Genomic DNA, 18975 nt, shown 5'->3' on the forward strand with positions numbered 1-18975 from the left:
TGATATTGTAAGTTTGTTGTCCAATTTTTTTAAAGTGTCCTTGATCTATATTCGTCATTTGGCTAATAAGCATATTCATGAATTAGCCGAGACGCTCTTAAGATGGATGATGAACTTGCTTGAATAAAAGGGGTATCTTCATTTATTCATGATATATTATGTTATGATTATTATCAATGAATTATTCATTGTAAATAAAATATAATTTTTATTTTTATTTTTATGAGTATATCATAAATTTTCTATTCATTGCAATTGGGTATTTCTTGGTTATCTGAACAATACTTTTTTGGATATTTAATATAAAGATTTTAGTGTATTTACCATACGTTGATAATTCGATATCCCAGCCGTAGTTTATAAATTTTTATAACAAAAATCGTACTATTGTAAAGATTATTGATTTTCATATATTTTTGTAAACTTAAAGTAAAAATATCGTAGTTTGAAAAGCAAAACAATTAATATTGTGTTCATTTATTTTTTGGGCCCTAACGAACTCAATTTCGTTGAGCCCAAGTCCAGTTGAAAAACCCTAAACAGCAGAAAGGCAAGGTAGTCGTTTCTTCGACAATTGCCAAAACCCTAAAACTATAGAGAGGCTGCTACAAACCGTAGTCTCTTCCAATTAGTTTCTGATATCAAATCCAACAAACTAAGGTGCGAAAATGGTGAAGAGGAGTAAAAGTAAGCAAAACTATATCAAACTCCTAATTTTCAATTGCCGTTCTTATTTTGATTCTTCTTTAATTTTTTTATTCAAGATTTATTAATTGATTAAAGTTTCCATGGTTGGTAGAGAGTAAGAGTAAGAGAATTACTCTGAAGCAGAAGCACAAGGTCATAAGGAAGGTGAAGGAGCACCATAAGAAGAAGGCTAAGGAGGCCAAGAAGCTCGGATTGAATCGCAAGAGCAAGGTCGAGAAAGATCCTGGTATTCCCAATGACTGGCCTTTTAAGGAACAGGAGCTTAAGGCTCTCGAAGCTCGCCGGGCTCGCGCTATTGATGAAATGGAGCAAAAGAAAGTTGCCCGTAAAGAAAGGGTATTGCTTTGATTGTTTATTTTAGCGTTTTTCTCAGTTCTTCCAATGTCATGTATGTACTTTCAATAATTTGAACTGAACTGAATTGTTATTTTTGTGAGTTTTCTTTTTTATTCATTGCGAATGGAAAGCATTTTCTTAGTTAGCTGGTTATGACAAGTTAGTATTGTTTTTAGGCTCGGAAGAGAAAGTTGGGATTGTTGGAAGATGAGGAGGAAGATGATACCAAGTTGTCTGCAATAGAAGAGGAAAAGACTGGTGACGATGCTTCTGTATTTGGGAAAAACCGGGGTGTGTTCATGATTGAGCTTTTGTCCTAGCAGAATTTGGTTTTAATTATGATATTGCTTTCTTCTTCTTCTTCGTTATCTCTTGTTGTTCTTCTCTTCTAACTTTAAATTTGATGTCTTTTTTGTTGAACAGATAGCTCAGATAGGGCTTTCTACAAGGAGTTGGTAAAAGTTGTAGAAGCTTCAGATGTCATTTTGGAGGTTCTTGATGCTCGGGATCCATTGGGTACCCGTTGTGTTGATATGGAAAAGATGGTGATGAAATCGGGTCCTACTAAGCATCTTGTGTTGCTGCTGAATAAAATTGGTATTTACCCTATTCATTTTTTCTCCTAAATAAAAAATTGTATATTGTACATATGACTATGCAACATTACAAACACAGAAAAGAAAGACATATTTTCAGATGCAGATATTTGTGTGAGTTTTGTGGATTATGTTTGGGTTATCTATGTTTAAAATAAGTTGGTTCCTGGCTGCTAATTGCTTTTCGGAAAATTATAGGTGTACAGAAATATTTTAATTTTATTTTTTTGTGTATACTATTCTTCTTTTATTGATTGGAATTGTTCTTGATTTTCAGATCTTGTTCCTCGAGAAGCTGTTGAGAAATGGCTCAATTATCTCAGAGAAGAGTTGCCGGCTGTTGCTTTCAAGTGCAGCACTCAAGAGCAGAGATCAAATTTGGGGTGGAAATCTTCCAAGGCAGCTAAAACTACTAGTAGTCTTCTTCAGACAAGTGATTGTCTTGGAGCTGATACTCTCCTTAAATTGTTAAAAAATTACTCAAGAAGTCACGATGTAAGTTTCTTTTTGTATTATCATGATTGGCACAAATCTACAACTAAAGCAAACCCTTTTATTTTTATAATTTGGACAATTCATGTTCATTTTCTTGTATTGACCTTATTGGCATATCTATCTTTGGCAGATCAAAAGATCTATTACGGTGGGTGTAATTGGCTTGCCAAATGTTGGTAAGAGTAGTTTGATTAACAGTTTGAAGAGATGCCATGTTGTCAATGTTGGTGCCACTCCAGGATTGACTAGATCAATGCAAGAGGTTCAGCTAGACAAGAATGTTAAATTGTTGGATTGTCCTGGTGTTGTTATGCTTAAATCTAAAGAAAATGATCCATCCGTAACACTTCGAAACTGCAAAAGAATTGAGAAGTTAGAGGACCCGGTTAGTCCAGGTATTGAACAATTTTTTTTACTTCAACTTTCTGATTTTTTTATAATGCTTGTAAAAAAATTCTCAATTTGTTTAGCTTATAATTGTTTTTAACTTCCATAGCCAAAATTTAACAAACATACTCACTTACCTTGATGTGGATGATGACAGTGAAGGAAATTCTCAAGCTTTGTCCGGCCAAACTGTTGGTAACTCTATACAAAATTCCAAGCTTTGAGACAGTAGACGACTTTCTACAGAAGGTGGCCACTGTCAGGGGTAAGCTAAAAAAGGGTGGTATTGTAGATATTGAATCTGCCGCAAGAATTGTTCTACATGACTGGAATGAGGGTACGCATCTTTCTGCATTCTTTTGATAAAGTTCATATTGACTTAAGAATTGAAACACATGACTGAGCTAGGTGAATGCGTTGTTATTATTTTTTTTAGTATTTAATTTTTAATTTTTTTTTCCAGGCAAGATTCCGTACTACACCATGCCCCCAGTTAGGAACCAAGATGAAACTACTGAAGCAAAGATTGTTACAGAACTTGGCAAAGTGTTTAGTATTGAAGAAGTATACAATGGAGAATCTTCGTTCATCGGAAGCCTCAAATCTGTTGATGATTTCATCGAACCTGTTGAGGTCCCCCCAAGCAATCCACTTAAATTTGATGAAGACATGGTAGAGGTTTGTTATCTCCCCAAATTCTTTTAAATTGTTGTCCCGGGTTGGCTTTTAGCTAAGCTTTGAAACTTTAATTTTCTTCATTGGTTTTTTGTATATATATATAGTTGTTAGTGATAACATTGATGGTGTCTGATTTGTTTCAGGATGATGGTCAACGAAAGTCAACTCAAGGTGAAGGAAGTTCTCAGTTGGCTGATAATGGTGAAGAAGATGAGGATGACCAGGTGATGAAATCTGAAGAAAATAATGCAACAGGCAAGGAGGCCAAGGTAAAAACAGCTAAAAGCAAGCAAAATGAGATGTTATACACTGCAGAGGGTATTTTCAATCCCAAGTTGAAGAAAGCAGAAAAGAAGAGAAAGAAAAAAGCCACTAAACTAACCCAAGGAGATTCAATGGATGACGATTATGACTTCAAGGTGGATTACAAGAAGGGAGCTTCTATGGATGTCAGTGATGCCGAGGAATAAGTTTTTTATTTTTAGGTTATCTTGTTAGTCACAGTTTTGCTTTGCCTTGATTTTTTTGTTTTCATTTTTGGGAAAAAATTCATATCTGAAACTCGATTTACAAATGTAAGAAAATGTTGTATTCTGATATAATTAGCCCACTTATTAATTCTATCATACTCTCTTTCTAAAGCTGTGACTGGTCAAACTGAAGAGAAAGCAATATGAATGGTAATTGTTATAAGGTGATGAACAAGTCCAAATGACTAGGGAGTGTTTTTTATTTAGTTCCAAAATAAAAGCTACCTTTTTCACTTGGATTATACATCTAAAATAAATAAATAAAATTAAGAAAAAGCTCTGTGCCTTTATAGACTTATCAATATAACTTTATGGATGAGAGTTGACATGGTCAGATAACATCATATCAGATACAAAAGAAGATTAAATCAGTCTTCATTTGATAACCTTGAAACTGGATTTTGATTGGTAATATCTCGTTCCATATCAGCAGCTGAGGGAGTAGAGTCAGCCGAAAATGGTTGATCTATTGGACTTACATCATTGCTAGTTAAGGAAGAGGTACCTGAGGTAATCCCATTATTAACTGTTGTGGTCCCTACTGTAACAGACCTGGAAATCAGTCCTTGAGTCTCCATGGCTTCCCTTGCTGCTTTCTCTTTGGCTCTTCTAGCTCTTTCCAATACATCTTCCTACATAAGGATCAAAATATTACTTGCTGAATTGAGTTTTTACAAGGGTTTTTGAGCTTTCAATTAGTCATGGAGCAACAAAGTTGAAATTTCCAATAACTATCAGAAATTTCATGTAACCATCTACTTTGTCTGTATCTTGATCTTCCCTAGCAGACCATGTGTTTACAGAGGAAGACTGGCAGAGTTAAAATTACAAAGGAATATGGGTAAGTGGTGGAGGGGACCCTTCAACATCTGAAAATATAATAAAAACAATCTTCCACAACCAGCAATCTTTTCCATCATTGTTTCTGAATACAATCGTTTCAGACCAATCTCAAGAGAAAAACTCTGAAAAGAAAGAACCTCACTCGAACCAGCCAAAAATATCGAATGGAAAAGTACCAGTACCAGACCAAGTCATGATGTTTTTAATTTATGTTTCACAGGTGGAAAAGCTCAACAAACACTACCATGCTCGACATTTTAATGAGTAGAATAGCAGCATAATATGAGTGAAAGGAAACTGGAAAATAAACTATAAGAGGTCTCGCACATAAAGCTTCTCATCACCTCAATGAGTGTGGTGTTATACTTGCCCAAGTTTTTTTTCTTTCTTTTTCGTTATTATTATGAATAATGCTAAATCTTCCAAAATAGAACCCCAAACAATATCTTCCACAAGAAAAAATAACTCATGAAGCTATTAGAAAAATTGCATGAAGTTCCAAAGGAACCTTACTTGGAACTCCTGTACTTGCTTTTGTTGCTCAGATTGCAGTCGACCAATTGTACTCAAAAACTCCCCAACTGTTGACTCAATGCGCTCGTTTAAGGCTTCTGCTAGAGCTTTTCCCAAGAAAAATGCATCAAGAACACTTCTGCTTTCATTATCACCTGCAAAAAAAAAATGTAAAAAAGAAAAGAAAAAGAAAAAGAGGGTAGTGACTGAAGAATTAGACACATTACTTTTCTTGTAATAATGATTAAGGTAAATTATGGCACATTCATGAACCATCGAAATTGTTTCCCATAATGGTTTTTGTTATAGATATTTGGTCAGAATACATCCCAAGAGGAATAAGAACATACCCTAAACCAAATTACATAAATTAAATAACCCATTAAAGAAACCAAATAATAAATTGAGCAAGCATGAAATTTGGGACATGTGGGAGTTTTAATATGGAAAAAGCTAATCCAAAATTGAGAGAAAATTAAAGATAAAACTTTCCCACTTTTCTTTACTTCAAAATTGACTCCATTAAAAAATGTTAGAAAGACAGAGATAACAGAGAGACAGGGTCTGGAGAACCCAAATTATTTATATGAAAACCACCGAGAAAGAAAAAATCAAGTACCAGAACCAGGACCCCCGGGTCTCGTGCTACTATTACAAACTCCTTTTTTTATCTGGGTTTCCTTTGTTCTGGAAAATCTAACGCCTCTGAGCTTGAAATCTGAGGAGGATATAGTACCAGGATTGAAGAAGCTCGATGTGTAGGTGTAGCTACTGTGAGTTTTGGATTTAGATGGCAAGTAAGAAACGATGGGTCCGGAAGCTGAAGCTGAAGCTGCAAAGCCACTACTCATTTTGATTCAGTATCTGTGTTGTTTTCTGTCACTTTCTTCTCTCGTTGTTTCTCGCTTTTTCTCGACAACCAAACAGAATAAAAATATTTGTGGGTCTTGAATGAAATCTTTTAGTCGGAAAACTCCGGAGTGGCGAGTTGGGTTTGGTTTGGATCTATCCGAAGAATTGGTGGATTTTAATGCTTTGCCTAATTCAATGAATGGCACGTCGTTTTTCATATATAACGACTTGTCGTTTTTTTAAAATATATAATTAGGTAAAACCTGTGTCTTTGTATATTTTTTATTTTTGATATTTTGAGAAATTATAAATTAATTTTTTTTTTTACATACATAATAGATAGTTATAGTAGGCATCTTGCTAATTTTTGAAAAGTTACAAATAATTTATAATGCTGAAATCATTTTCATTTAATGATATGTGCAGCAAAATAATATTACACCAACTAATGTAACAATGTTATTTAACCAATCAAATTTATTTTAGGTGGGATTCACTATTTTGAAAAATAGTGTCACGTCAATTAGTGTAATATTTTGGTGCACATGTCATTTTATATAGAGAATTTAACAATAAATTCATTCAAAAACTAAGAAATTTGTGAAAAGAAAAATAAACAATAAGAACTTAATGGCTACTGTTTATAGAATTGAAGAACTTAATTGCTAAAAAATATTTTAGGGACTATATTGTCAAAAGAAAGTAAAACTCTAGGGATATTTATGCTAATTATTTTTAAAAGAATTTAGGTGGGGTACAGGGGTGTGCAAAAATTATTCAATCCAATTAGAACTGACCGTAAAAAATTAGATATCCAATTATGATTAGATCAGATCAGATTACATTTTGAAGAACAAAAATGGATCAGATCAGTTGTTGAATAAATGTAAAAGTCAAATAAAACAAAACAGATCCAATTGTATATATATATTTTAAAAATATATATCTATTTATGATTGTGTTTATAATTTATGTTGTATTTGTATGGTGTTGTATCATTTTGAATAAATTAGTTTTTCTATTTATAATACTATGAATTATTTGAATAAATTAAGCTAAATAAGTGTTTAAAAATATTGGAAGTATCCAATCTCATTAAATACATAAGGGACATATCTAAATGATTAAACCGATCCAAACTAATAATTGTAATAAATTAGTTCAAACAAGTTAATTAAAGGGCTTCTTGGCAAAATGACCTATTTTTTTAAGTTATTTTGCACTCTAGTCTAGTTTTAATAATTCTTTACAAAATGATCTCTCATAATTTAGACAGGTAGTCGAAAATTTAGACAGGTGGTCGAAAAATTTAGTCAGGTGGTTGAAAATTTTGACAGCTAGTTGAAAAATTTAGACAACTGGTCGAATTTTAGACAGAGGTCATTTTGCAAAAAATTATCAAACGTAGGCCAAAGTGCAAAATCACTAATAAAAAAAAAAAAAAAAAAAAAAAAAAAAAAAAAAAGAGAGAGAGAGAGAGAGAGGCTATTTTCACCCATTTCCCTTAATTAAATAATTTAATCTTATCAAATAGGCCTAAAATTATTTCACGTCATCTGCTCACGTAACGTAAGCATTAAGCAATATGTAATTTTAAATTACAAACAACGTGGTTTTTTTTATTTGTTCAGTTTAAATAAGTGACGTATGTCTGGCTTTATATACAGTCAGGATTTGCATTTGCATTGGGCATTTAATTTGTTGTTAAAATGCAATTAATGTAATAAACAATGACGTATTATCTTGGGTTTCTTAATTTCAAGTTATTGAGCCACGTTCTTCTATAAAAAAATACATTTAATTCATCTACAATAGACTAGATGTAAATAGTTTAGAATCCCACGTTATAGAAAATTGTGAGAATTGCACTAAAACCAACTTCATTGATAATAATAACAATAATATATGGTGAGTATCACCATAACATATAGTTCAAAGAATGATGCTAAAAACATAAGTTAATAACACTGACACATCATTGTGCGAAGTGTGTAAAAAGAGTGTTTCTCAATTGTTCAAATATATGTACATATTAGGATTAGGTAAAATACAAAATCTAATTAGTATAACACAAGTTAGGTACGAAACCCTTGACAATTTCACATAATAAATGTATGTATTTTGAGTTTAAATTGTAGGCCTTCAAAAATTGTCTTTTTGGTATAAAGCGGTATAATGAGATATCTAAGTATGTTCAAAAAGTTGAGAAGCAATCCGAGTTCTCTAAGGTTAATTTTGAGAAAGTTAACCAGTGGGGAGACGACATGTCACATGTTTTTAGGCGACACGTCGCCTACCCCATGTAAGAAAACCACGTAAAGGCCTTAAGCGATATGTCACTTGACTTTGATGTGTCTACTGCGTTTTTTGGCTCTAATTTTGTGATTTAAAAGCTCTAATCATGTTATTTAGATTTAGTGACAGTGCCTACACTAGAAAATAAGTCTTTTAGAGTTTTGAAGCCTTGATCAGACTTATCGACTCGCTTTCTAACACCTCAAAGATCTTAAGTTTTTTCCAATAAATTAATCAAGAAAATGCTTGTCTTGAGAATTTCAAAGATTTGTTCAATCACAATTATTTTTCTTTTTAGAAAAAGCCACAAGCATTTATGGTGGGCTAAAAAAATAGAGAATTTAGCTAGTGTTACTTCTCGTGTAAGAGAATTTTGGTGTTTTTCCCTCAACTTTGAAGTTTTCAAGTAGTGCCCTCAACTTTGAAGTTTTCAAGTAGTGTTATTCTTCTCGTCCTAGATTGGATTTCGCCTTTCGGTTTGCACTTGGTTTTTCTCTTGATTTTTTAGTATTCTATAGTGGAAGTTTCATTTATAATCTATCTATATAGCTGGTGTAAGTTCACTCTCCCCAACAATATACACAAAAGTTTCTAACCATGTCCAACAAATAATGCAAATATAGTGTAAAATTTAGTACAATAAATAAATATATGTTATGTTTGACATATTATTTGTAATTTTGCTTTAATGTATATTGACACAAATTAAAAAAAAACATATAGAAATATATATATTTTTCAATTAATTTTAATTATAAAATAAATTAGTATGTACTAAATTTGGCACAGATTTTAGAGCACACCATTAGAAAAATAATTTTATTTAAAAAAAAACTAAAAAAATATTACACCACCAATTCAGCACTTATACATATATCACTAACTAGATAACTACACTATTGGAGAAAATTATAATTAATCCATAACTAAGATTATTTTTAATATCAACTAAGGGTATTCATCGGTTGGATGCCAACCTTAACCCACCCAATGAATACTTTTTTTAACTAATAATTTTTAACTAAAAACTTTCCTATTTCAACACAAAATAAAAATGTATGAATGACAATGCTTTTAATGTCTCATAGAAATTATATTTATAAACTTATTCCAATTTGTGACATTGAAGATGAACTAACATGGAGAGGTGGGGAAACTGCTTGGATTGGAGGAGGACCAGGGAGTGAAGGAGAGGGATAAGGCCGCGTGTTAGGGAGAAGAATGGAATAGAAATAGTAATGGGAATGATATTATGATGTTTGATTTAGTTTTGGAAAGAACGTTGGAATTAGAATTCTCTTGTATGATTTGGTGTATGAATGGAATCAAATAAGTAGTGTATTAATAAAAATATAATTATTTTATCTATTTTTAAATATTCAATAAAATGATTGCAAAAAAATGGTCATTTTACTTTTTTTTTTCTAATATTATTTTGGAGTGGAATGAAAATTCCACTAAATATAGGCGTTCACTGCCTTTTTAGCTATCAAACTAATTTAAGAACTTGCCATGAATTAGAAGAAAATGACATTGAGATTTTACGTGGTTCAAGCTATAAAAGAGTCATAGTCCACAAGTATTTTAAATTAGTGAGTTAGAAGCTTGACTGGGGTTGCTGATTCAAATGGTGTAAGAATGGGCTTCATGTTTGTTCTTGTTGCTTCTTTCTTGCTTTCGTCAGTTCTTGTTGTAGACGGAGACCGAGGGATGAAGACCGAGGGACATGGCTTCAATCTCGCTTCAGATTTGTTCGTGGAGGAGCTGTTGTGCGTGGAGCGTTGTCAGATCTCGCACTTAGCTGTCCGTGGAGGGGCTGAGCTACTATCCCCTTTGCTCTTGCCAAATTCTTGCTACAAGAGAAGAAGAAGACGAAGAATAGGTAGAACTTAGAGGAGAGCTTCACGACGAAGCTTAGCCAGATCTTCATCTGGGCTCGCAGGGGTCATGAGTGGACATTGGAGGAGAACGACAAGGAAGAGTAGATCTAAGTTTTTTGGGCAATTGTTCATCTGAAGTAATTTGGAGTTTTTTTGTTGGCATTTGCTAGATTCTTGGTTTTTTCAACTTTGTTTAGGCATTTGTTAGTGTTGTATTGATGCTTAATCTAGATTTGAAGGATGAATTCTAATGAATTTTGTTTATATGATTTTAATTTAAGTTTAGGAGTATGTGTCATTTTGATTTTTATTTATTAAAATTATTTGTACATTTTAATTCATTTAAATATATTTTAATAATTAATAATATTATTTTAAATATTTATTTCATTTTAATTTGTTTTTTATAATATTAAATTAATTAATATATAAAAGTATGGGTATTTTAGTTATATTGAAAAAAAATTGACCAAAATATGATGCAAGATATTTTTTTGTTCCATTTTGTAAAACACAGAGTTTAAATTATTATTTAATAAAACACAAGGTCCGATCAATAACTTTTCAAAACACAATATCCAAAATGATATTTACCATTATACAAATGATTCCAACTTATCAAATTTGGCATATTTAACAAGGTTCTAGAAGATTCATTTATACATAGAAAAATAGATGATTGGTCAAGGGATTTTCGTAATAGTTTTAAGTAAATTAACCACTTTTTTTTAGCTTGTTATATACTAAGAAAATATTTTTGCTCTTTTATTAAAAAATACATAAATTTAAATGTCATCACCAAAAATTAATGTTTAGGTAGAAAGATGGGGTGAGCTGTAATTAATTGTCATTATTTTAGTCATAACTTTAATTTTTTTAGGTTAAGTGTCCATTAGAAAGGAATATTTTGGTGGAACATCACAAGAGTCTTAACCTTTTTTTTTCATCTAAATAGTTTTATATAAGATGGGCAGTAACCATAATAGATAAATAAAATTAAAATATAATCCCTTAAATAATAATAATAATATAAAAATACAATGGGCAAAATTAAATGTGTGTGCCATTTTATGAACAATAAATTGATGCTTTTTAATCATTAAAAACCATAATTATAGTGTTTTAAGTAAAAACAACAGTATGAATATTCAATAATTAACTAAGTCTATTATCATTCTCTTCACTATGGAACAATCAATGAAACAATGTTAATTTGTCTTTTATTGATTTTAATGTGTTGCATGTGAATAGAGAGGATCTATGGACTTGTTTGGCTTCATAATTTAATATCTCTTTTTGTTCAAAAAAAACCTAAAAATATTTGGCTTACTTAAAAAAAAATGGAAAACATCTTTTAGTTGTTTTCCAAAATAAAAAATTAAATCTGATCAAATAAGAAAAAAAAACTAAACATTTTTAATTAATCCATTCCTTGATTAATTAATGAGTAATGATATTTCCACTTAAAATATGTACAAAACATTACACATAGTGACGTGTCAGTACTTTTTAAAACAATAAGTCTTAATTTTAATAAATGTGATTGACTAGACTAAACTGTCACATTATTATGTGCAATATTTGAGTATATATTTTAGGTACACATATCATTACTCTTAATTAATTAGTTGTAGACTAATCAACATACTTAAACTCATAATAAAAGTACTTAACTAATTTATAAATAAGAATTTAATGTGATATTTATTGTTCCTTGGCAACACTATAATTATAGCTTTTGTTTTGCACCTTATGACTTAAAACTAAACCTTAACAAAATTATCAATTTATAATTCACATTTAGTAATATTATAAAATAAATAAATATTGTCGAGTAATATGGCATGAGTCATAAGTGATTATTTTTGTTTATTTAGGGTTATGTTTGATAATTTCAAAGTATTAATTAAATGTTTGTTTTTTGTTTTTGGCAAAAAGTATCAATTAAATGCTATTAAATACATATGGAGATATCTCACAATTTTGTCAACATAGTTGAACTGTTGAATTGAACAAGTGTTTTAAGAACCAAACAAAAATTCAAAACCACCAGCCTTGCTTCTAAATTTAAAATAATTTAATATATATAAGGGTTTATATTTTGATCTTATATTTGATCAAATTATTTATTTAGATTTTATATTTTGATAAATAATTTTTTAGACCCTATATTTTGTAAAGTATTTTAAATAGAACTCTAAATTTGATTTTGATTAAAAAAATTTGAGTTAAAATTATAAATAATTCACTAAACTAACAATTTAAAATAAAAATAAAATTATTTTGCTTAGCAACTGTGCTGTTATATTCAATTTTTTCTTCATCAAAATTGAGTTTATGAGTCTATTTGAACTATTTTACAAAATAAAAGGACCGAAAATGAATTTGTCAAAACATAAAGTCCAAACAGATAAGGAGACAAAATCCAGAATTAAAAAAAATATAAAACCAGTTTACAATAATAATTAATTATCTGGCTAATGTATTTTTCGGTAATTTTTATGGAATTGGAGGGCACCTTAGCAAATTCATAACAAAGACACACTCGCTACCTTTCTTATGATTCAAGCGAAAACCAAACATTTTCTCTCTCTCTCTCTCTCTCTCTCTCTCTAAGAATAAAATCATCATCTTCGGAGTTTAAATTTCTTCTCTGCAACAAAAACCCTCTGTTCAGTTCAGAGCTTTTCTTTGAATATTTTTTCTCTCTCTTAGGGTTTCGATTCACGTTGATGGGGCAGCAATCGTTGATCTACAGCTTCGTCGCGCGTGGGACGGTGGTCCTCGCCGAGTACACCGAATTTACAGGCAACTTCACCAGCATAGCTTCGCAGTGCCTTCAAAAACTCCCGGCCACCAATAACAAGTTCACCTACAACTGCGATGGACACACCTTCAATTACCTCGTCGACGAAGGATTCAGTAATTTTTTCTTCTTAGCTTTTCGATCTATTCCGATTCCTTCTCTTTGAACTTTGAGCTTTGATCTTATTGCTTTGATTCACGATTTGGTCATGGTTATCAGATATATATATCTATGAAACTGTATGATTTTTATTTTTTGAAGCCTTTTATAATAGATTTGTTGTTTTGTTTAGCTACTAAGCTTTTTCTATTGAGAGAAATGGAGGAGAGATGATATCGAGATTGAAAGTTTAATTTTGATTGGTTTGATGCGCTTTTATTTGAACGAATCATAGAATACAATACATGTAACTCGGTTTATTATGCAGTTGTTGAGATAACTTGCTGGACAAAGATAAAGTACTAAGGACCCCATAAGGGGGAGCTTCAGTGGTCTAATCCTTGGTTTGCTCCCATATTCCTTGTAGCGATTTACGTAATTTGATAGAGTTTCTTACTATCTAAAAGATTGTAAGATTCAGCTAGAAGATCCAATATATATTATATACATATTTTAAAAAAGGAAAGATTAAGTACTAAATCTGGTTTAACGTACCAAATTATAGAAAAGGTATATTAGGTAAATAAGCTCATAAATATTTTCACCAATCATGTTCTGCTTTAACAAAACAAAATGCTGTATTGTGCTATGAATTTAATACCAAAAGAGGAATTTGTTTATTTAAGAAACTCTTTTTTTATTTTTTGGATTTTAATGAGCCTTGCTGTTTTGGTTGTTTTAATCATTCTGATTTTACTTTTGCTTCCTTTCTGTAATAAGTTTGATTACGTAGTATGCATTACCAACGATCATACTATTTTTTGTTTTATTCTTGGGTGATTGGTGTCATAGTATTAGAATAAACATGTTTCTTCGTTCTATGGCCAGATTTACTAATCTGTAATGGAACAATGAAACTGTTTCTCTTTCCCTTTTATTCATGTATAAAAGGAAATATGTTTTGTGAATCTTTTGTGAAATTACTAAACTTGGAAGTTGTGAAACTTTATCAATCCATTTCAAGACCTTTCCTTTTGCATCTCTTTTCATTACCTATTCGTGGATGTGCACTATATGTATAGTAAAAAAGAATGTAAGTTCACATGCAAAGCAGTGGTCAACTCATTTTCTTCGTTTCCGGTTTGCTCATTTCTTAGAAACTCGCTGCGTATAGTCTGTAAGACCTTATTGAGATAATCTTTGATTTCTGCAGCTTACTGCGTGGTTGCTGTAGAGGCTATTGGTCGACAGATTCCAATTGCGTTCCTTGAGCGAGTCAAGGAGGATTTTACCAAGAGATATGGTGGAGGCAAAGCTGCAACAGCAGTTGCTAATAGCCTGAACAAGGAGTTTGGGTAAATCTCTTCTCTTTACTAATCCATTAAGTAAAAATGTGTTTTTCTAATGTATAAATAACTTCAAAGTTTTGGCGAACTATATATTTAGATCCAAATTAAAGGAGCACATGCAATATTGTGTGGATCATCCGGACGAGATCAACAAGCTTGCTAAAGTAAAAGCTCAGGTCTCAGAAGTTAAAGGTGTTATGATGGAAAATATTGAAAAGGTAAGGCCCTGCTCTTCCCTCTTCTAATTGATATCTTGGAACTGCAAAATAAAAAAAGAAAATTATTTCTTTGTTATATTTCTATTTATTATCTGTAGTCTTCTCCTTCTCTCCACCCTTTTGGTTGTTTCTGTTCTCAGATGTTTGGATTGTTGCGGTTGTTTATAACTTGGGAAATGCTGTGTGTGTGACACTCGATTTTTTTTATTACTTTGCCCTGTGCAGGTCCTGGACCGGGGAGAGAAAATCGAACTTCTGGTTGATAAAACAGAGAACCTTCGCTCTCAGGTCAGCATTTCATCATAGCTTTATTTGTTGCCATTGAGTTATATGAATGAACTTGTAGAGGTGCAGGTTTTGAATGTCTTTTTTTTTTTTGACTGAAAAAAAAATGATATTGTTGGCTGAAAATGTTCTCTTTACTTGCTAATGGGCATTGAGAACCGTATATAACCAATAAATTCCAGTAGTGGATTGGAGTCAGATTAGTTGTCTTTATGTCTTTAGATTTATGAGGTGGCATCCTATGGTTGGTTGTTTAATGATACATATGTGTGGGACCCGATATTGAATTACACCAATAGCGATACACTATCTTTTTGTGTTGTTGGGCACCAAGTAATTCTCTTAGATTTATAGTTTTGAAAGAAGTGCGGTTCATATTTCAGGCATATGATTTTTGTCTCATCTCTTGGCTGCTTTTATTTTAACTTCCCAATTAATCAACTTTGTTACGTAGGCGCAAGATTTCAGGCAGCAGGGGACCCAAGTGAGGAGGAAGATGTGGTTGCAGAACATGAAGATAAAGCTAATAGTTTTGGGAATCTTAATTGCACTGATTCTCATAATTGTTCTCTCTGTTTGTGGAGGCTTCAATTGTTGATGGCTCTTCACTCCTCTGGCACTATTCTATGTTGGAGTTCCTCTTACAGCTTCATCTTGCCACCATTTTTTGGTTTGCTTTTTCCACTTTTGTCCGATACAGTCTACTGTTAAGACTGTATGTATAGTTTGTAGTGAATTCTTTCCTTGTCTAGTCTTTTTGACGCGTGGAATGTCTTTTGTTCCTTTACCTTGAATCTTTTTCGAGGTTAAAACAATGGAAAATTGCAATTTTGTGTGATTGATTCCAAATTTGTTTGATAGTATTTGTAATTCATTTTGATGCTCTCATTGTATGGCATGCATTTATTTAACCTTGAGAATCTTTTTTACACTTTATCTTTCCTTTCCATAGGAAAATGCATCTCTCAAAACTATCAAATATCAAGAAAGTTAGAAGAAAAAAGGAAAAAAAAGACATTACCAAGAAAGGTCAAAACCAATGCATTATTTTCCTAAATCTGTGTATGGTCTCGATGAAAAGAATCTCTATAAAGATGGTTCCCACCTATATAAGACAACCTGCAAATTGTGCATGGCTTAGTTGGGAACAATGCCCTATTATAATATAAAGTACAACATCGTAAACATGAGCTTTATTAAAAGAAGAAATAGGTCGAAAGTTGCTGCGAATTCTGGTCTCAAAGGCCTAATTAAAGCACAAAAAAATAGGTACCTATAGATCACCATTTCGTAAGCAGATCTCCATGTTGTCTATCAATCTGACTTTCCCAAACCACGCAGCAACGCAGAACACAACAGGACTTGTGATTTCTTCCACAGCCCTTAGACTTTCTTGGTCGACAATCTGCTACCATAAAAAAGAACATTTTATTACATCTTTAAGGCTCATTTTATATGAATATTGTAAAAGTATTCCTAAAACTAGAGGGGACTATAACGCCCCACGTTACTATGACTGTTTTCCAGGAGGTCACCCATCATGAGATTACTTTAATTCAAAAACTCTTAACTTTGGAATTCTCATGTAATGGGCTGCCGAAAAGAATATGCATTTTGTTGGCATATGTAGTACCCATCAATCCATTTAGGCCCTCTTCAGTCCCATACCTACACAGTCTTAGAATCATCACACTTGACCTTACCCAGGCGATGTGAGATTGCACATTTTTTACTCGGTCTTTCTCCTTGGGGATCACGAGATTCTGACAGTCACAATCACCCTCTCTTAGGGGTTCGATGTCCCCGTCGGCCACACTTTTGGCTGGGTCAAGGCTCTAATACCATTTGTAATACCCCACGTCACTATAGATGCTTCCTGGAATGACGACTGACCCTGCAAACCAACAAGAGTCTTTCCAACGTGCTTGCTTCCTGGGAAAACTTATCAGGAGGTCACCCATCATGAGACTACTCCAAAGTTAAGCGTGCTTGACCTGGAGTAGTCTCATGATGGATAACCTCTTGGAAAGTTTTCTACTGGAAAGACTCGTGTTGGTTGCAGGGTCAATTGTCATTCCAAGAAGCATCCATAGTGACGTGCGTCGTTACATGGGACACTTTTGGTTCTGGAAAATGTATTTTGAATCCAACAAGTAAAAGCACTTGAAAATTGACTTTTCTTTTTTTTTGGGTTTACCTCAGCATAATCAACTTTTCCACCAGCTTCTTGGATTGCTTTGGTGACCAAATCTCTCAACTCTTGACAATTAACGTGACCCTTTTCTGCAGCAATTCTAGCTCTTAACAAGGACCTGTTTATTGACAATGCCTAGAGACACAGAGAACAATAAATTGACCACAATCAAACAAGTTGTACCACTATAGTAAATAGAGCTGAGCAGACAATATCATTTGTAGGGTAGCATACAAAAGAACATAACCAAATAAAAACGTACATGACAAACAAAAATTTAGAATGATAAAAAAAAAGAACTTGGTCACTAGTCAGTACCTGTTGTCTTTGTTCAGGTGAGAGGTGAACATTGCGTGAACTCATTGCGAGGCCATCATTATGACGAACTATTTCAGAACCTATCACTTTAATGGAAAAATCAAGATCTCGAACCTGTAAAGATAAACAGTACTATTGGTCACAATGATGTTTAATATTATGAATAGCGCTACTGACATGTTCAAAGATTCAATGGAATATGTACTAGCAAAAACATAAGACTACAACACACTAAATTGGTCTCAAATGATCAAGCAAGAAAATGAGTTTTGGTACCATTAACAGAGCTACAGTGTACTACATTCAAACGTTTAACATTTTTGCACAATTGAGCTAAGCTAAGCCAAAGAGAGGAATGTGAGAAGAAATCAATCAAAACTCACCAACCGCTGAATAACTCGCCATTGTTGATAATCTTTCTTCCCAAACATAGCTACATCTGGCTCCACTATATTAAACAACTTGGTTACTACAGTGGCAACCCCTCGAAAGAAAACAGGCCTACTCTCCCCACACATACCCTTTTCCAAATTTTCAACTCTGACCCAAGTCTCATGCCCAAAGCCACTATCTTCTACGCATGAAACCACTCCAGCTCCTTTCAGTTTTCCCCCTTTACTCTCAAACCCATTATCACCACTCAGATTTGGTCCATAGTCGTATAGATTATGAGGGTGAAAAACGACATCAACCCCACCGGGAATAGCCATGAGCTTCTCGATATCACCACGAAAATCAGAAGGGTATGTGGAAAGATCCTCGGTGGGAGAAAACTGACCTGGGTTTACATATATCGAGACCACTATGAGATCAGAGTGGTTGTGAGCTTCTCTCACTAGCGTTATGTGACCCTCGTGGAGATAACCCATTGTGGGTACGAAGCCAATGGTTTTGCCTTGGGATCTCATGGCTCTCGACCATTTCCTCATCTCATGTTTATCGGTTATTACCTCTGGTTCCTTTGTAGCCATTTGAGAACTGGGTTTTGGTGCTCGTGTTTTGTGGGTATAATACCAGAGAGTTATTGAAGGAGATTGAATTCGGAGGATTCGATGAAAATAAGCCTTTTGACAAATGAAATTGAAAGGAAATATGCACAAGTCTAAACATACTATATATGGGTTTGGTAAGGTGGCGGCTTTTTTTTCTGACCAACGAACAAAGATAATATTTTTTAATACTCTTATCAGTAAAAGTAATCACCTTCAATACTAAGGGTTTATAACTTTTTTTACATAAATTTTTCCGATTAACTTAACTCTTTCCACCGTGTATTTTAAAATTTTATTTTTCGACTAAAATGGTTTAAATAGATTCAAAATTCAATTTTGATAAATAAAAATTTGAATATTACACCACACAGTTTTTAAGTAGAATAATTTTATTTTTTTTCTGAAGTATTCGTTTTGTGAATTATTTATGATTTCAGTTAAGAAAATTAAAAAAAAAAAGGATTTGGGATTCTATTTGAACAATTTTACAAAATACAGGGTCCAAAAAGTAATTTATCAAAACATATAGTCCAAACAAGTAATGAGACAAAATAAAGAGTCCAAAAAAGTATAAAACCCTAATAATAATAATAAGAGATAT

At 32.5% G+C, this 18975-nt stretch overlaps 4 protein-coding genes across 5 annotated transcripts; 2 read left to right on the forward strand and 2 right to left on the reverse strand.

Moving 5' to 3' along the window:
* The first annotated feature begins 551 nt into the window (after positions 1–551).
* LOC133783300 (guanine nucleotide-binding protein-like NSN1) lies at positions 552–3826 on the forward strand. The gene is made up of 9 exons (XM_062222882.1): positions 552–687; positions 800–1044; positions 1221–1335; positions 1468–1641; positions 1918–2135; positions 2266–2530; positions 2680–2859; positions 2986–3200; positions 3344–3826. Exons 1-9 carry the CDS (start codon positions 669–671, stop codon positions 3668–3670), a joined length of 1758 nt encoding a protein of 585 aa, XP_062078866.1. The 5' UTR covers positions 552–668; the 3' UTR covers positions 3671–3826.
* Positions 3827–3996: 170 nt separating this feature from the next.
* On the reverse strand, positions 3997–6091 carry LOC133783304 (uncharacterized protein At4g13200, chloroplastic). The gene is made up of 3 exons (XM_062222888.1): positions 5706–6091; positions 5087–5241; positions 3997–4362 (listed from the first exon to the last, which is right to left on the reverse strand). Exons 1-3 carry the CDS (start codon positions 5935–5937, stop codon positions 4099–4101), a joined length of 651 nt encoding a protein of 216 aa, XP_062078872.1. The 5' UTR covers positions 5938–6091; the 3' UTR covers positions 3997–4098.
* A 6597-nt stretch (positions 6092–12688) lies between these two features.
* Positions 12689–15781, forward strand: LOC133783323 (vesicle-associated membrane protein 722). The gene is made up of 5 exons (XM_062222923.1): positions 12689–13035; positions 14232–14373; positions 14465–14585; positions 14811–14873; positions 15325–15781. The coding sequence occupies exons 1-5, from the start codon at positions 12846–12848 to the stop codon at positions 15466–15468; spliced, it is 660 nt and encodes a 219-aa protein (XP_062078907.1). The 5' UTR covers positions 12689–12845; the 3' UTR covers positions 15469–15781.
* On the reverse strand, positions 15745–18483 carry LOC133783312 (pantoate--beta-alanine ligase). Of its 2 annotated transcripts, XM_062222901.1 has the most exons (5): positions 17766–18482; positions 17383–17496; positions 17068–17199; positions 16144–16275; positions 15745–15989 (listed from the first exon to the last, which is right to left on the reverse strand). In XM_062222901.1, the coding sequence occupies exons 1-4, from the start codon at positions 18351–18353 to the stop codon at positions 16144–16146; spliced, it is 966 nt and encodes a 321-aa protein (XP_062078885.1). In that variant the 5' UTR covers positions 18354–18482; the 3' UTR covers positions 15745–15989. The 2 variants fall into 2 exon arrangements, with proteins under 2 accessions (XP_062078885.1, XP_062078894.1); XM_062222910.1 differs by having other exon boundaries at positions 15896–16275; positions 17766–18483.
* Positions 18484–18975: the final 492 nt, after the last annotated feature.

Source organism: Humulus lupulus, chromosome 1 (genome assembly GCF_963169125.1).
Source record: "Humulus lupulus chromosome 1, drHumLupu1.1, whole genome shotgun sequence".
NCBI lineage: Eukaryota > Viridiplantae > Streptophyta > Magnoliopsida > Rosales > Cannabaceae > Humulus > Humulus lupulus.

Coding starts and splice junctions, on each gene's coding strand:
- LOC133783300 (XM_062222882.1), top strand. Junction 1,642..1,917: donor GTTGCTGCTGAATAAAATTG/GTATTTACCCTA, acceptor CTTGATTTTCAG/ATCTTGTTCCTCGAGAAGCT. Junction 2,860..2,985: donor TCTACATGACTGGAATGAGG/GTACGCATCTTT, acceptor TTTTTTTTCCAG/GCAAGATTCCGTACTACACC.
- LOC133783304 (XM_062222888.1), bottom strand. CDS start 5,937: ATGAGTAGTGGCTTTGCAGCTTCAGCTTCAGCTTCCGGACCCATCGTT. Junction 5,242..5,705: donor ACCCGGGGGTCCTGGTTCTG/GTACTTGATTTT, acceptor TTTTTTTTGCAG/GTGATAATGAAAGCAGAAGT. Junction 4,363..5,086: donor AGCAAGTACAGGAGTTCCAA/GTAAGGTTCCTT, acceptor ATCCTTATGTAG/GAAGATGTATTGGAAAGAGC.
- LOC133783323 (XM_062222923.1), top strand. CDS start 12,846: ATGGGGCAGCAATCGTTGATCTACAGCTTCGTCGCGCGTGGGACGGTG. Junction 14,374..14,464: donor AGCCTGAACAAGGAGTTTGG/GTAAATCTCTTC, acceptor CTATATATTTAG/ATCCAAATTAAAGGAGCACA. Junction 14,586..14,810: donor TGATGGAAAATATTGAAAAG/GTAAGGCCCTGC, acceptor TGCCCTGTGCAG/GTCCTGGACCGGGGAGAGAA.
- LOC133783312 (XM_062222901.1), bottom strand. CDS start 18,353: ATGGCTACAAAGGAACCAGAGGTAATAACCGATAAACATGAGATGAGG. Junction 17,497..17,765: donor GGCGAGTTATTCAGCGGTTG/GTGAGTTTTGAT, acceptor TTATCTTTACAG/GTTCGAGATCTTGATTTTTC. Junction 16,276..17,067: donor GAAAAGTTGATTATGCTGAG/GTAAACCCAAAA, acceptor TTATGGTAGCAG/ATTGTCGACCAAGAAAGTCT.